Genomic DNA, 17546 nt, shown 5'->3' with positions numbered 1-17546 from the left:
CAGGTATATGGTTTAAGAAGATTTGGCACTTCCTCCTTAACCAACCTCTGACCAGCTGGTACTTTGTGGTGCAGCTTTCTAGCCTCCACTGTGCTTTCTGTTACCACTCCAACAAAATTCACTGGCCTATCCTGTGTTGCTACATCTGGCTTCCTCCTAACCCACCAACACTGTGATTTCACGTGGATTATTTTATTGCAGTGAAAACACTGGAGCTTTTTAACTTTTTTGTCCCCTCCAAGGGTTTCCTTTTTACCCTGTGGTAAGTTATCCTGATGTTCTTCACTGAGATCCATCTATCCCTTTCCACGTGAGGATTCCTGTTTTCCCCCAATTTCTCTCTCTCTCATGGATTGATTTTGATTCTGGAAGCCAAACTTTGCTTTACGGGACCAACTCATAATCATCCGCTATATTAGCTGCTAATCTTGCCGTTTTAACTCTCTGCTCTTCCACGAGTTCTCCCTACTTCAGAAAGTGAAGTTTTGAGTTCCTAAGTGTCAATTTCCAAAGTTCAAACTCTGTCTCTTTTTCTCCCTCTTCTGCTTTTAAATGTAATTCCTTGTCTTTTGCCTCTAACTTATGCTGCTTCATTTTCAGTTGAATTTTAGCCATCTCTCAAGATTCTGGTGTTTCCAGCAAATTTAAATGCTGAGCTATTGCTGCAATTATCTCTCCTTTCCTCATGGAAGGAGGCAGTTCCAACTCCAGCTTGTTTGCTAACTCCAACAGCTTGGCCTTAATCACCTTTTGTAAAGCCCCCAAGGTCACTTCTTCTACCCTCAGAGAAAACTCGGTGACTGAAAGAGCCAGTGCTATCCCAAGCACTGTTTAAACCAACCGAATTCAACAACCAGAACAAAAGACACCAACACCTACCACTTGCTGCCTTTGAGTCCAACAACTCTCATCCCAGTTTTGAACTACAGAACAAATCTTGCAAAGAGCCCCAATCTGTTATGGACCAGGCTAGACCCCTCAAGACATTTCAAGAAGGTGGTCCAGACCCTAACGTTGCTAGTTGTTTTAAACCGGTGTAAGGTGGATATTCCAGGAGAGAAACAGCTGGTCAAACCATTTAATTTTAAACAAAACAGAACTTATTTACAAGATTACTGAATGAAACACAAACAAAAGAAAACAGAATTCCGAATTATTTAACCTCTCCGAAAACCCAACAGATCATCCCAGCTTAATGATGCTGTTTCAAATGCTTGCAACAAACCCCATAAACACCCCTTGGCACAAAAGGTAAAAGCAACCACAGGTTCTTACCGGATAGAAGTCAAAGAGAGAGAGTACCAGCCTGGACCTGCTTCCGTGGGTCTGCCTTTCTTTCTCATTACACTTAAAAACAAAACCAACCAGAGAAAAGCCGAGCTGGCAGAACTGGCCGCTCCCCTTTCACTGTACCCGTATTTCTTTTGAACTTGACAGCCTTCTGCCTGAGGCAGTCTTTGTTAGCTATTATCAAATTGGCCCAAAAACCCTTTATCTCCAGACTTTTCAGAGACTGTGTCATTTACAACCTCTCTGGGGAAAAAAAAAGCCAAGGACAGCATAACCTTGTTAAAGGAACAGCTTCATCACACTTTCTTACCGTACAAATTTTTTGTCCTCCTTGAGTGAATTTCAAAATTCTCCCAATTCCAAGGCTTACAACTACTTTGACAATTTTATTGGCTGCTTCCTTTGACAAGGGAAGTTAAAAATAGTATTATTGCCTTCAAGGAACATTATATTTTTTTTTGACAACAAACATTAAATCTTTAAATACTAGCCATTGCCTACCTACCATCACACCTTTTAATGTTTTTTTTGCCCAATTCACCATAGTTAACGTCTCCCTCGTACTTTCATAAGCTTATTGCAATTTAACATGTTGGTTTCAGATTGAGTACAACTTTTCAAATGTAACCGAATGTTTCATTAAACTATGGTCATTATTCCCCAAAGATATTTTTGCAACAAGACTTTAATTATTCCTTTCTCGTTATGTAATACTAGATCGAAAATAACCTGTGCCCTAATTGGTTCCTCTGATTGCTGCAGAAAGCTATCTCAAGCACACTCCAGGAATACTTCCTTCACCACATTGCTTATTGATATACACACAAACTGGGTAAACCTAATGTCATCTATGATTACTCCATTCCTGTTGCTATACACAACTCAAATTTCCTGATTTGTGCCATATCTTACATTTACAACTTGGTGGCCTATAAACCAGTGTTACCAATGTTTGCTACCCCTTTCTTGTTATTTAGCTCCACCCAAACAGTTTGTACATTCTGTTTTTCCCATTGGAGATCCCCTCTCATTAATGCACTGATCCATCCCAGATTATAAGCACTACTCCACCTTATTTGTTTGTGCCTATCTCTCTTGAATGTCAAATGTACTTCAACATTCAGTTCCCAGTTTTAGGCACTGGCAGCTGTGTCTCTGTAATGGTAATTAAATCATACTCCTTTACTGCTAATGCAATCAATCCACCTGTGTTGCTGTGAATCCTGCATGCATTCAGACAGAATGCTTTTAATTTTGTTTTACTCTTATCTACCTTCACAGTGTCCTACAGTTTAGCCTTCATTGATTCTATGATTTGCTTCTGTTGTTTTCCATTTTCATTTACTCTTTTTCTAATTCTCATAATGAGTCTTGTTTTTATTTTATCTTAATTCCTACTTACATTCCCACTGTCCTGAAAAGCTAGACCAAATCCTTCCCAACAGCATTAGCATATTCAGTTTGCAACAGCCCTATCTAATCTCCCTGGATGTTCATCCAGTTATGCTAAAATATGTTATTCTCCTTGTACCACGGCAGATCCTACCTGCCCTAGAATTGGTCTCAAAGTCCATAAAATCTAAAACCATCCCCCCATCAACATGTTTCCAACCATGTGTTCCTTTGCCCAATCTTCATATTTCTACACCCACGATGTGGCACTGGGAGCAATCCTGAGATTACTGTCTTGGAGGCTGTGGTTTCAGTCTTTTGCATAACTCCCTAAAGTCTACATTCAGGACCTCATTCATCTTGCTGCCTATTTCTTTGGTTCCAATGTATACCACAAATACTAGCTCTTCACCCTAACCCAAAAGAATGCCCTACAGCTGTTCATTGACCTCTTTGATGGTGGCATCATGGCTACAGCCACAGAAATGCCTCTATGTTTTCCTGAGTATTGAATTGCCTACCACTTCTGTTCCTTACCAGTATCCAATGTGGAAAACCATTCAGTGATTCAGGCTCCAGAACTGCTGCAATTATCTGCCTGATCTTCCTATACAGTTTAGCAGTCACCCATTCTCTCTCTTCCTGCCTGGTCTTAATCTGTTGTGTAACCACTTTGTTAAATGTTCACATGTCTCTCAGATTTACAGCTGCACAGCAGTGATTCCAGCCGCCACTCGTGACCCCCCCCCCCAAAATCCATAGCTCATATATTTTTGCAGCTACAGACATATCCCACACTTGCGATCATCTTGGCTACAGTGAAGTGTCTATGACTTACCACATGGCATCAGGCAAATATTCAATCTAGGTAATCTTTTCAGCCATGCCTGAAGCCTACTTTTGGACTATCCAATTTTAACTAGGGATGAGAAAGCGGAAAAAAAACCTCTTGTCAGTCAGCTTCAATAATTCTAAGTCTGTTAGTGATTACCTGTCTCAGGTTACTTTACTTCCTGATCCTCTAGGTAATGCTGACTGTTTGTATCAGGTCCTCCACTCACCTGATCCTCTCGAGGATGCTGACTGTCTGTTTCAGAGTCCTTATTTTGTCTGTTTCTCTGGGTATCGCAGGCCACCTGTTGCAGGGTCCTGCTTTTGCCTGGTTCTCTAGCAGGTAGAGATGTCCAACTTGAGCAGCTGACTGCCTCCAGCCTCCATGTTTGATAAGGCAGCATAACCAGATCAGAAGCAGCATGTTCCAGTAAACCTCTGTTGAGGTAACAGGCCAAGGGATCTATAAGGTCTAAACTCAAAATAGCAACAGGCTTCCTGTTTCTTGAAGGTGAAACTGCTTTGCCTGAAACCTACTGCCTGATGCAAGGTGGTTCTGATTCTGGTACATAGCCTTACTGAGCCTGAAGACAGGCAGCTGCTGCTAGATCTCAGACCACTTGTAAACAGATCCTCTTTCTTGCTGTGTATCAAAGTCTCAAATTCACAATTGCTCCAGGTTACATACTTGGGGAAACCATTTGCTCCAAATTTCAGGTTTCCTATGAGCCTGAACAATGAGTAGGGTATGACTAATTGAAATAAAGTACTTCAAGTAGAGTGGACACGTGCAGAGAAACTCCTGTGTGTTGCAATTAATCACTCTGTCTTAGCTCACACTATCATGCATTTTTGACTTTAGAACTGAAATAAACACTTTTTAAAACCAGTTTAATCCACTTGTTTGTAGGTTTATGACTTGGCAACTGATGAATTTCCATTAAGTAAATTGTTCTGATTTCTTAACCAACCTTCTGTTTTTCATTTAGCCCTTACCTCTGTCCCACTGAACACAATTACTTGTGCAAATAAACCCTGCTTCCCAGGGGTTCAGTGTTTTGATCGGAAACCACCTTCTGTTGGTTTTGCTTGTGGACGCTGCCCTGTCGGATTCTTGGGCACTGGGCGAACATGTATGAAGATCCCACGGCACGGTGAGTTACATTTCAGCATTGTGGATCCATGAATACTTCTCAGGATAAGACACGGAGTTATAGAATGGGTACAATGCAGGAACAGACCATTTGGTTCATTGTGACCATGCTGTCTATTCATGAGCAAATCAACTAGAATCATAGAATCCCTACAGTATGGAAGCAAACCATTTGTTCCATCAAGTCCACATTGACGTTCCAAAAAGCATCTCACCCAGACCCACCCCCTCCCCTATCCCTGTATCCCTGCATTTGCCATGGTTAATCCATCTAGCCTGTACATCCCTGCACACAATTGACAATTTAGCATGGCCTTTCTATCTAACCTGCACATCTTTGGACTGTGGGAGGAAATCAGAGCACCCAGAGGAAACCCCACGCAGACACTGGGAGAATGCACAAACTAGTCCAGTCTCTTGCCGTTTCCTCAAAATCTTCATTTCCTTGCTCTTCAATTCCCTTTGGTAGTATCAATTCAATCTGCCTCCACTACAGTCCCAGGTATTGCATTTCAGATCCTAACCAACTGCTGTGTAAAAATAGATTTTTTTTCTAAAGTCCCCACTGGTTCTTTTATCATTCACCTCAAATCAATGTCCTCTGGTTCTTGAATCTTGTGCTAGTACGAACAGTTTCTGCAGACCACTCATGATTTTGAACATTCCTATCGTCAAGCTTCTCTAATTAAGGGGAACAAGCCTGGCTGCTCCAACATTTCAACGTACCAACAGAACTACAGCCCCTTCATCCTGGATCCATTTCCAAAACTCTTTCCTGAAGCCTCTCTAAAGCCTGAGAGCAAGCTTACATGGAGGGTCAGTGTGGACTTGTTGGGCTGAAGGCCTGTTTCCACACTAAGTAATTTAGTCTAATCTAATCTAAAGTTAAAAATCACACAACACCAGGTTAGAGTCCAATAGGTTTAATTGGAAGCACACTAGCTTTCGGAGCGACGCTCCTTCATCAGGTGATTCTTCATCAGAATCACCTGATGAAGGAGCATCGCTCTGAAAGCTAGTGTGCTTCCAATTAAACCTGTTGGACTATAACCTGGTGTTGTGTGATTTTTAACTTTGTACACCCCAGTCCAACACCGGCATCTCCAAATCATAATCTCATCTACATATTGAATGGGCCAAATCTTGCATCCCTCAGCCCATCTCTCATACATTTCCCATGTAAAAAGAGTAATTTAAAAGAAAAGGACCATTACCCTGATATCTAAGTAGCATAATATGTATGCCAAAAATTAAATGGTTGCGTGTTGTTTTCTTATAGCTCAGTAGATGTTATATTTTACTTCATCTGGACTCGAAGCTATGTTCTCCTACTTGCCACTGATTCAAGAATTAATCCTTTTTCTTTTTTGAATGGCTTGTCTGTCATTATTCACTGTCAGTTTATATTTCATACATCATTTACTGTGAATATCAAAATCACAGTGTATTTTGAGAGATATTGATGTGATGTTGAAAAGGGTAACCCACCACCCCCCCATCTTCTCAAGGACACTAATTGTCTGCTTTGTCAGTGACACTTAAATCCTGAGAATGAACAAAGCAAAATTGTTGTTCAGGTAAGTTTGAATAGTCAACAAATCTATCAGAGCTGACAAATATTCCTGAAAACTCATTGACCACTCCAACTGTTACCTTTTGCTGCAATAGTAAAAGCTAAAATGAAACACAAATGAAATTTTAATACTTGCACAGAATTTTTTCGTGGCCTGATAAGCATGGATTTCTAAAGTCATGGTGCAGGTAAGGTTTTGAGTACTAACAGCTTTACAACTCAGGGACTTCGAATCAAAATGGCACAGTTACAAATCTATGTAAACTTCGCACTCAGTGGACCCATTAAAACCAACTTCAGGATAGATTGTTCACAGATGTTTCCCATCTGTGTTCTGAATCCATTTACAATAGTACTATGAGGTTTTTATTTCTGTATACCACACATTCTTTTTGTTGTCACTAATGAAATCCATTGTGGCACAATGATCTATGTTCACTATCTTGCAATTTGCTTTTAATGACCACCATAAGGACCTCCTGTTGCAGATTGTCCTAAATTGGGTTGTGCCAGATTGTATCAGCACACTTTGTAATTGTGGATGAAATTAATGTTTTGACAAAAAATGAGAGTACCAATCTTACTCTAATTGCCAATTCAAGATTGATATCATGTGCTGAGTAAGCAGTCATTTCAAAGCCACATATTGATCCAATTTTGTCGTTGAGTCCTTAGTCAACTACAAGAATTGACATTTTCACGGATTTTGTTCAAAATGGGGATTATGTTCCTTGAGTTCAAACAGCCTGAATATTTCTTCTTTGTACGTTGCTATCCAGAATTGATCCTCATCCAGATGTGGCTAAGCTGACAGTACTCTGAGTCATAGGCTGTAGGTTTAATTTCCCTCTCCAGGACTTGAGCACAAAATCTGGGCTGATATTACAATGCACCACTGAGAAAGTTCTTCTTTTGCTTGGGTGTCACTGCCATGACCACCATTAATTGCCCTTCCAAGAGTGAGATGGTAGCAGACTGGGAATTACTTTAGACTTTTTGTTGCTGCTGTGTAGATAGCTACATTCTGACCAAAGAAAGTGTTGGTTTGATCAGCTTGTGTCGGATGGAGGCATGAAGCTGAGAGCTACATGGATATCACATTTTTAGATGTGGTCGCTGCAGCTTGAAGTACATACAGAGAAGGAATGGGTGGCCACCAGTTAGAACAAGCGGTAGCCATTATCCTGCAGAATGGCTTTGATGTGGCCTAATTCAACATCAAGCTTGTACTGTTAGCAAATGGCTCTGGACCTGTTTACAAGCCTTTTTTTTAAATTGTTCATTGAATTTGGGCTTCACTGGCTAAAACAGGCAAGTAGTCAAGGAAGCCACAGACCGCATCTCACTCAGAAAGCAAGTTTTTTCTGCTTTGCAAAGTGCTGAGAATGATGGTTCCACTGGGGAGTGTAGTCAGAGCCCAGTTGATCAAGGGGGAAGGAGAAAAAGAGGGAGAACACTGGAGGTAGGAAACTCAGCAGTGACGGGTACAGACACCGACATGGCTTCAAGGATAATGTCTTCGTGGGGCCAGAGAATAGGATGTCACATGCCCGTGAATATAGCAATAGGCAGTTAGAACAGATGAATGCATGGCTGAAAAGTTGGTGTTGAAGGAAGGGCTAGAGAATCCTGGATCACAAGGCTGGTGATTGGGGGTTGGGAGGAGTGGGGGGAGCAGTAGCCATTATCCTACAGGATGGCTTTGACGTGTCCTAATTGAACATTGAGCTTGCACGGTTAGCAAATGGCTCTGGACCTGTTTACAAACCTTTTTTAAAAATTATTCATTGAATTTGGGCTTCACTGGCTAAGACAATATTTATTACCTATCCCTAATTGCCCTTGAGAAGATGGTGATGAGTTTCCTTTTGAACTGTTGCAGTTCAAAGCAAGAGCTACGAGAAATGGGGTTTCCTAGGCTATAGAATCTATTTGGCCACACGTAGTGTTTTTAAAACTCAAATGCACAATTACTGAGTTCAAAAGTTCAGTGTAAATTGATTGCCAGGATATAGTACTGTCTGCAAATTTTTAATTTTTTCCTGAGTAGAACACTGGTGAATAGGTTAATGATGTCAAGTGAGCATATAGATACAGCATTACTATCAATAGTCAAGATTAGAGTGGTGCTAGAAAAGCACAGCAGGTCAGGCAGCATCCGCGGATCAGGAAAATCGACGTTTCGGGCAAAAGCTCTTCATCAGGACCCAAAATATTGATTTTCTTGCTCCTCAGATGCTGCCTGACCTGCTGTACTTTTTCAACACTACTTTAATCATGACTCTAATCTCCAGCATCTTCAGTACCCAGTTTCACTTTATTGCTATCAATATACAAGTTCTGCATGGTTTTTGCAATTGTGAAGGAGTCCTTCGCAGTGAACGGTTGCGCAACTTGCATAGTTGGCCAGTTCTTGTTGTAAGCAGTGGTCGTAGATAACATAGGGCATGAAAGGACATCATATTTGTGTGCCTTGGGCAGCCCAAATATACACAGAATACCATGAGATGTCAGGCTAAACCTTATCATGTATATCACCCATTAGTTCGATACCTTCACACAAGTCCTATTAGCATTTATTTTAGCTTGTTTTCAAGTAAATGTCTGGTTGTGTGGACTAGCTGTTCCAATGGATACAAATTTGGACCCATCATTAAGAATGGCCTTCATATTGTTGATATAATCACACTTGTTAAAGATAACTGTTCACATTCCTTTGTCAGGTTTACTGATGTATATGTCTGGGATGGCCTCATGGTGCATGTGAAAATCAGACAAGTCTTTCAAAATCCCGCAATTTGTTGTACATTAGTTAGCTCGATCAGTCATCTGGATGTGCATTTCACTGCTGTTTTAATGTTAGATATACAGACTATATGTCCCAAAGACTGGAATATCATATCAAACAGCATATCCCTTCAGCTGTTCGCAACAATCAAAATACTGACCATGACTAAGGTTGATCCCATTCCTTAATGGTCATGGTAGATTGGGATTTGGAGAATATGCTGGGCCATAGATGTAGAACATTAATTTTTAATAGTTTCATGTGAGAACCAAATCACAGATGAAACTATACTTATTCCATCATTGAGGAAGCAGCACTGAACACAAGCTGATCTGTGAATCAGACAAAAAATGGGGAAAGCAAACAGAACGTAAAATCTTCACAGTTAATTAAATCATACATTGCCCTCAGGTCTTTGCTCGGATATCCCCAGGTTAAAGTGAGTTTGAATTGACAATACGATGCAGTAACTTTATTTTGACAGGTTTCCATAAATGACCTTGCTTGCATCTGCAATTGCAATTGTGAGACTACTGATGGAATTTTTCCTATTTTCAGTGATTAAGAGTAAAAATGCCGTATGGTAAAGATAACTAATTTCCTGTAATTTCAAATGGTGATACATTAAAAATGATCCTTTTATAATTGTTACAGATGCATTTGTAAACTTTTGTCTCTGTTCCTCTAGTTTCCCCACGTGTTGCTTCAAGATTTCGTCAACACTGGTTTCCCACTCGAAGAATAAGTAACAGGCCAGTTAGACTGCCACCATTGAGCCAAAAAACCACTCCTGGCTTTACTCCTTTGACTGGCAGAGTGACAATGGAGAAAGCAGTTACTAAAGCAAAACCATCTCCAGCTTTCAAGACAGATAAGCCATATGCAACTTTGAGCTTACCTTCTTCCATTGACTCAAGGATAACAGATACTGCAGCTCTAAGCTCTGGAACCATATCTCAGGTTGCTGTTCAACCTAAGGTTTTACAAAATACAACCACACTTTGGAGACCTGCTGCCTCTGCACTGCGAGCTGTGACAGCATCGCAAGCCATTTCCATCACCCACATCAGTAATGAGTTAGTTCCTACTGAGAAAAAGAAGACCTGTGCTGACATGCCTTGCTTCAATGGAGTTCCCTGTGAGCCCACAGAGTTTGGGGGCTTTAAATGTGGACGATGCCCTTTTGGATATACTGGTGATGGTTTAACATGCAAAGGTAAAATGCACTGACTGTGAAGAGAGTTTAAATAGCTCACAACTGTATTGGTTATGTTGCTTTCTGTACAACAATTGTAAAATCCATATATCCACATAACTGCTTCAGAAACTGTCAATTCAGTGTGCACTCTCAATGGTCTTGTATGATCCTATCTCACACCTTTAGCTGTATACCCCTACGTGAATATTCTGCCTCATAGTACTGGCAGATTGTCTAGCCCCTGTCATGCAATTCCACCTCAGTCACTAGCCTCCCGCAATCCTCAATTGCTGTCTCATTGCCATCACACGTTTTCTCACCATGTGCTTGCATAGTTCCGATTCTTCCTCGGCCCCTTTCTGTTCGGTGACCACCATCTGTTGTAAGCTGTGTCTCAGAACATGAGAAAGATACATTTTATGTATCTGCAAACTACAGAAATGTAAAATTGTGTATATTTTAAAACTAACTTAGAATTGATGTGTAATGGATTATAAGCCCTTCTGGATGTGCACCTGAATTCTGTGTCCAGTATGATCTCTGGCCAATCCAAGAGATTATACACAGCTCAACTTCACCCCCTCCGTTTAAGAATACCTCCTTCCAGTAGTCCTTCCAAGGAGATTGCACATATTTTTCACCGGAATGTCCAGCTGAGTCACATCTGGCTATTTTCTTTCATCGTGCCACCTGTTCTCAATGACTTTGCAGACAAATGTTGCAGGAATGATAGCCATGTGTGGCATTTTAAAAAACAATCGGCCCCAACTAACAACTGTGATATTTGTTAGCTATATGCAGGTACCCTTGTGGAAAGAATATGGAATGTGCAGCTCCTAATACATGTCGTTGCAAGCCTGGGTACACAGGGTATAACTGTCACATAGGTAGGAACTCTACTTTGTTTAAAGAGGTTTTGCAAGAAATGTCCTTGTTTGAAACGTTTAAATTTTCAATGTTATTGGCTACAAATGAATGACTGCAGAGTGTTTTATTGGCACAAAGTCTAATGTTATGCTCACTTGTCTTTATTAGCGGTCTGTCGGCCTGATTGCAAAAACAGAGGGAAATGCATCAAACCAGATGTATGTGAGTGTCCCCGTGGATACAATGGCCTGACCTGTGAAGATGGTAGGAATAGGTTTTTTTGTGTCCGCCTCCAGAAGGAATACAAGTTGCATGTTGCCTATTCGTATGCCTGTCAGGGTCTCTACGTGGTATGAGAGCCAAGATTAATATCGGTAGCATTTACAGAATCCTATTTGGCAGCTTTTTTACTTCCCCTAATACTTTGGACTGCTATTACAAGAATTACTGAAAGTTATAGGTTATATTACCAGCTATCAGCCTGCACAACTCTTGCCTCTCCAGTTTCTCTCTTTTTAACAGAGAGCCATGGAATCCCATTGTATCTTTGTTTGGAAAATCAAGAGAAATCCAGAAGCATTAACTCCCTCTCTGACACTAATTTGATTTAGTCCCTCCCTAGTTTCTTTCCCTTTTTGTTACATTTTGTTATATTGATACTGCCCCTAGGGAACAGTGTCTCTTTAAATAGGGTCTTGTGGTACAGTGGTAGTGTCCTTGGCTTTGGGCTAGGAGGCTTTAGTTCAGATTCCATCTTTTCCAGGATGTGTCATAACATGTCTGAACAAGTTGACTTTGGAAAAAAAAATCTCGAAGCAATACAACATAACATCACATTTTGATCTCAAAAGGATAGCTCCTGAATGATTAAGATTTCTCCTGTAACGTTGTCTGAGCACCTTAATGAGATCCATGTCCCCACTACTGAGTAAGCACATCATTGGTATGTCAAAGGCATGTTCTTGTTGTCTGGATTGATCTGGAGACATCCTACAGTACTGGGTTAAGTTTGTGTTTAAGGTTAAAGATACCAAAGGCTTCATGAGAAACGGCTGGAGATTTAGCAGCAGCCTGAAGAGGTTGCAGAGGAATATCCATTCCAAGACAGATTCATACAATTCTTAAATGGAATATCTCCGCCTCCAAATCTGGTGAATGCATTGAAGGTGTACTTTACCCTTCTTCTTTTCACTAAAATTTCAACAACTGCTTTCCATTCCATATAACTCTCAATACTCCCATACATTCAAATCCATGAAGGCAACCTGCCTTAAAAAAAGTTTCAATATGGGTGTTTCTCTGCTATACTTCATCAGACAGGCGATGTATTGATAAAATCTTAGCCAGGTATCTGATCACTCAATTATAGTGCCTCATTAGCATTTATGTGTCAATTTTGTTTTGTCCATGCGAGTGCAACATACTTATTTACTTCCATTTAGTAAAGATGTGTTGCAAGAACTTTCCATTAACTTCTCACCGGTGCTACTTGTGAAACAATAGTGTCAAACATAGTCTCTTCAGACTGAGCTAATCCTTGCCTCATCCAGGTAAATTCCAGGGTATACCTCTTGTACTCCTGTTTTGAAGATTGTCTGAAATTAGACAGTAAAACCTGGAAAACTGAGAAGGACAATCCACTCCTATTCTGGCAAACCAGACCTAAATAATAGGTATCTAACCATAATGGAGGAAACACTCTCCTGAGAGCTACTGCTCCAGACATGGCTGAAGCTGCCACGTTAAGTGAAGTGCCTTTCATTGTGTTTAAACTGTCAGTGAATTGGACTGAAATGTCAACCTGAAACATGGTGATGGCACTGCCATTAATTAATGATGTTCAATCAGGGTTCTTCCGGTTGTTGTTGCAAGGAACCATGGGGAAAGGGGGGGGGGGTGTTTTCTCCACAGACGTTTCAGTTGCATGGCTGAAATGCCTGCCCCTGGATTTATAATTGTATTAACTTACACTGTGTTTAGAAATCTCTGTTGTGTGTACAGGCCATTCTGCTAGACTGCGCGTTTTATTAACGTGAATTCACTGCAACGCGATTGATGAATTGGTAATACTTTCTAAAGCGTAAACTTTTAAAACATCTGTTGGCTGTAACACGAATACATTGCCAATACTTTAAGCACTGTTTCTAAAAGGTGATTTTTCTATAATACGGGGTTGCACCACAACGCCACCATCACATTATAGAAGAACTATCTGTATGTTGGCCATATGGTGCTATCCTCATCCATAGCTGAATCGCACACTTGATTGTTAAAACGGTAACACAATAGTCATGGTTTTCGAAGAGGATGTCAAAGAAAACTTGATTTCTGAGGTCCACCTTGTAGGTAATGCATGCTGCTGCTGCTCCTCTGTCAATTGGGATGAAATATATTCCCAGCATTCTGAGAATGTAACATTCAGAGACCTGAGCATTTCAAAAAATAATTGCAGCATCTGTGGAGAGAGAAACAGAATTAATATTCTTCAAAGGAGAGTCTTATTGGACTTGAACCATTAACTTCTTTCTTCACAGATGCTGCCAGACCTGCTGAGCCTGTCCAGCAGTTTCAGTTTTTATTTCACATTCCCAGTACTTTGCTCACTCTTTAGCATTCCAAAAGATGTGAGGTAACAACATGCAAGATTCTACCCTGGATAGGGGTGGGTATTACTGCTGTCAAATTGTGTATTCTGAACGTTGTGCTTTGTTCAAAACCACGGAACCTTGTGACTTTATTCTCTCAGTAAGTCCTCTAGATCTCATCTGTTGTCCACTTTAAAGGTCACTGTTCTCTAAAATTGGATTGTAACAATTTGGTGACCTTGCCTGGAATCATAACAAACATCGTAACATAACATGTCAGTCTGGTCTAAATAATACAAATGACAGCAGTAATACAATCTATTACAATACAAATTATTTCTTAATATCCAGAACTAACTGGGAAATATAGGCAATATAAAGTGATCAGACCTATGGTGCATGTCAATAGCAAATGCGATCAAGACTGGTTCCATGAATTTCTCATCCATCCCTTGTGCCCCAAATTTTGATGGATCATCAAATCTTACTAAACTTCACAAGGGATTACTCTCCTTTCCATTTGTCTATCCTGCCTTGATACTCCCTCAAGAATTATTTCTTCATAGACTGCCTCAACAACTGTTCCTATTCTAGTTTGTTCCTCTTAGACTCTGAAAGTAAACTCCAGTACTTACTACAGGAACAATTATAGCTTTTTGCTGATAGCAGATTACATCAAACTTGTAACTGCCTCAGGGTTTTCACTGAGCTCTAATATTCCTCAATTGTTTTAAGCTGTAGTTTTCTAACTCCCATTCTCTCAGCTGTACTGAGCTATTTGTCCTCATCAGATTCTTCTGAGCCCCTCATGATGCCCCCCTTTCACCAATCTCACTTCTCTAGCTCCTCAGGTCTGTTCTGAGTCCTGTTCTTAGCTGCCTACTCATTTCTAGCAGTTCTATCAGGGCTTGCTATCACAGAGAACATGACAGAGCCATCTACCTACTCTCTCTTTCCCTACTGTACAGCTCACAATCAACACCCCTAAAATAGGGTCTGCTCTGTCACATTAGAGTCATAGAAATTTCTAGAACAGAAAACGTCCCTTTAGCCCATCATGTCCATGCCAGTCAAAAACACCCATCTAACTATCCCAGTTTCCACCACTTGGCCCGCATCCTTCCGAGTACCATCTAAATGCTACTTAAATGTTATGAGGATTTCTGTTTCTACACCCTTCCAGGCAGCGAGTGTAAGATTCTCACCAACGTCTGGTTGAAAAATAAATTTTCCAACATCTCTTCTAAATCTTCCCCCCCCCCCATTGCCAAATCTCTGCACCCAGTCATTGATTCCTCCATCAAGTGGAAACATTTCTTCCTGTCTCACCTACCTATGCTCATCATAAATGTATATGTCTCACTTATGATCCCTCTCAATCTCCTCTGTTCTGAGGGAAACAATCCAGACTATCCAATCTCTCTTCATAGCTAAAACTCTCCAGCTCAGACAACATCCAGGTAAATCTCCTCTGCACCCTCTCCAGTCCTGTCATATCCCTCTAATTATGTGGATTCCAAAACTACGATACTCCATCTGTGGCTTAACAAATTTTTTGCAGGTCCAGCATAACCTCCCGAACTCTTCCTCCAACTATCCATGATACCTCGAAACTGCTTTTCAGTAACCATTGAACTGTCTTGAATGAGCTACCACAAACCTTGTTGCTATCACAGGATAGATTTAAATATTGCCACCCAACATCTTTTGGAAAGATCTGTTCTGTCTCAATCTCGCAGAAATCTTACACTGGAGGGCTGTATTGTATTCCCTTCAGCTGACTGTATCTGTTATTTTAATCTATTGATATTTAATCAGTGAAAAAAATGTTTTCTCCCAATTGATTCCTTTAATGATTGACAGCAAATAGATGTTTCAACACAAACTACAAGGCATTAAGTTACAATCCCAGCTTCTATTCTATTTTCAGTAATGAAATTGATGAGACTGATGAAATATGAAAATATAAGGCAACTCAATGTATATATTAATGCTATGGTGCACTAATGATTTTTCTTCTCCAATAAAGCTCTCTGTATTCCACCCTGTGAACATGGTGGATCTTGTATAACCAGAAATACCTGCTCTTGCCATTATGGGTTCGTGGGACCAAGATGTGAAACAAGTAAGTGTACTATTTGGCATGGTATTATCTTGCATATTAAAAACCTAAAATTTCCTCATTTAATGTAAGTTGGACTTTATTAAAGAGAGGATCAAGTACAAATTAAATCCACTTTACATGAAAAATTGACACCCTGATACTTATTACATGTGAGGACTGAACCATTCTGCTCCACTGTGACAAATCATCTGACTGTTCTGGAGTACCCGACGAAGGAGTAGTATTGGTCATTTGCTCAATATAACCTAAAGCCAGAGCAAGATCTTGTCTCATGGCGGACTAAAATTATGGAATAGACTACTTGAAAATGTTGTTCATTCTGACATTATTTAATATCTTTAAAAAGTTTCCTAATTAATACATGTCAAGATCGCAGGTATCAAGTCAAATCTCAAATTGTGATGCTGGAAATCTGAAACAAAGACAGAACCTGCTGGAGAAACTCAACAGTTTTGGCAGCATCAGTGAAGGGAAAAGAGAGTTGCAATTTTGCGTCCTGTGATACTTTGTTGGAACTAAAGGAAGCTGAGAAATGATGGCATTTATGCTGATGAAGGGGTTTGGGGGATGGGTGATGGAGTGGGGAATGAGATGAATAGATGGAACCAAGGTCCAAAGAATGAGATTGGAAGATCATAAGAAACAGGTATAGGATTAGGTCATTCAGTCCCTCCAACCTGTTCCGCCATTCAATAGGATCATGGCTGATCTGTCATTCCTCATGTCTACTTTCCTGCACTTTCCTTGGAACCCTTGATTTCCCCGACTGATCAAGAATCTGTCTACCCAAGCCTTAGGTATACACATGAACTCTGCTCCCACAGCTCTCTGTAGCAAGGATTTTGAAAGACACTCAACCTTCTGAGAGAAGAAATTGCTCCTCATCTCAATCTTAAATTGGTGCCTCTTTATTCTAAGACTCTGCCCTCTGGAATAAGAGTGCACTTTGAGGAGAAGCATCCTGTCAGCATTGACCCTGTCAAGCCTTTTAGGAATCTTACATCTTTCAATAAGATCACCTCTTATTCTTCTAAACTCCAGGAAGTATAGTCACAAGCTTTTTAGCCTTTGTTCATAAGAATGTTCCTCAGTACCAGGGATCATCTCTGTGAATCTTCACTGAACTGCCTCCAAATGAAATAATATCTTCCATTAAATAAGGGGACCAAAACTGCTTAGAGTATTCCAGATGTAATCTCACCAGCATCTTGTGCAGTTGCAGTGAGACTTCCCTACTTATATACTCAAATCCCCTTGAAATAAGAACCAACATTTCATCAACTTTCTTGATTACTTGCTGCACCAATGTGCTAGTGTCTGTGTTCTGTGCACAAGTACCTGCAAGTCCTGAAGAAGGGCTTATGCCCAAAACGTCGATTCTCCTTCTCCTTTGATGCTGCCTGACTTACTGCGCTTTTCCAGCAACACATTTTAAGCCCTGCAAGTCCCTCAGAGTTGCAGCTTTCTGCAGTTTACCCCATTTAAATAATAGTTATTTTGCTTTCCCTTCCAAAATGAACAACTTCAAATTTCCCTACATTATACTCATTTGCCATCTTCTCTCCACTTACTTGTACCATTCAGTACATTCCCTTCCTTCCTCCAAGTCATTAACATATATATTGTAAACAGTTGCAGTCCCAGCTCTAATCCACATGGAACCCCATAAACCACAGATCACCACCCCAAATAATAAATCCTTATCCCCACTCAGTGTTTCTTGCCCATTAGCCAATTCTCTATC

At 40.4% G+C, this 17546-nt stretch overlaps 1 protein-coding gene across 6 annotated transcripts in view; it reads left to right on the top strand.

Annotated features, from left to right (window-relative positions):
- The window catches only part of LOC140482362 (von Willebrand factor D and EGF domain-containing protein), a 303821-nt gene that overhangs the window by 265342 nt on the left and 20933 nt on the right, over positions 1 to 17546 (top strand). For 5 of the 6 annotated variants that reach the window (XM_072579721.1, XM_072579720.1, XM_072579719.1 and 2 more), the window contains 5 exons: positions 4503 to 4667; positions 9716 to 10243; positions 11017 to 11112; positions 11261 to 11356; positions 15707 to 15802. In XM_072579721.1, the coding sequence (XP_072435822.1) occupies positions 4503 to 4667; positions 9716 to 10243; positions 11017 to 11112; positions 11261 to 11356; positions 15707 to 15802 (981 nt within the window). The remainder of the gene's footprint in view (positions 1 to 4502; positions 4668 to 9715; positions 10244 to 11016; positions 11113 to 11260; positions 11357 to 15706; positions 15803 to 17546) is intronic. The other variant, XM_072579723.1, reaches the window with a different exon arrangement.

This window comes from Chiloscyllium punctatum, chromosome 10 (assembly GCF_047496795.1).
Source record: "Chiloscyllium punctatum isolate Juve2018m chromosome 10, sChiPun1.3, whole genome shotgun sequence".
NCBI lineage: Eukaryota > Metazoa > Chordata > Chondrichthyes > Orectolobiformes > Hemiscylliidae > Chiloscyllium > Chiloscyllium punctatum.
This window is presented reverse-complemented; position numbering and strand designations above follow the sequence as displayed.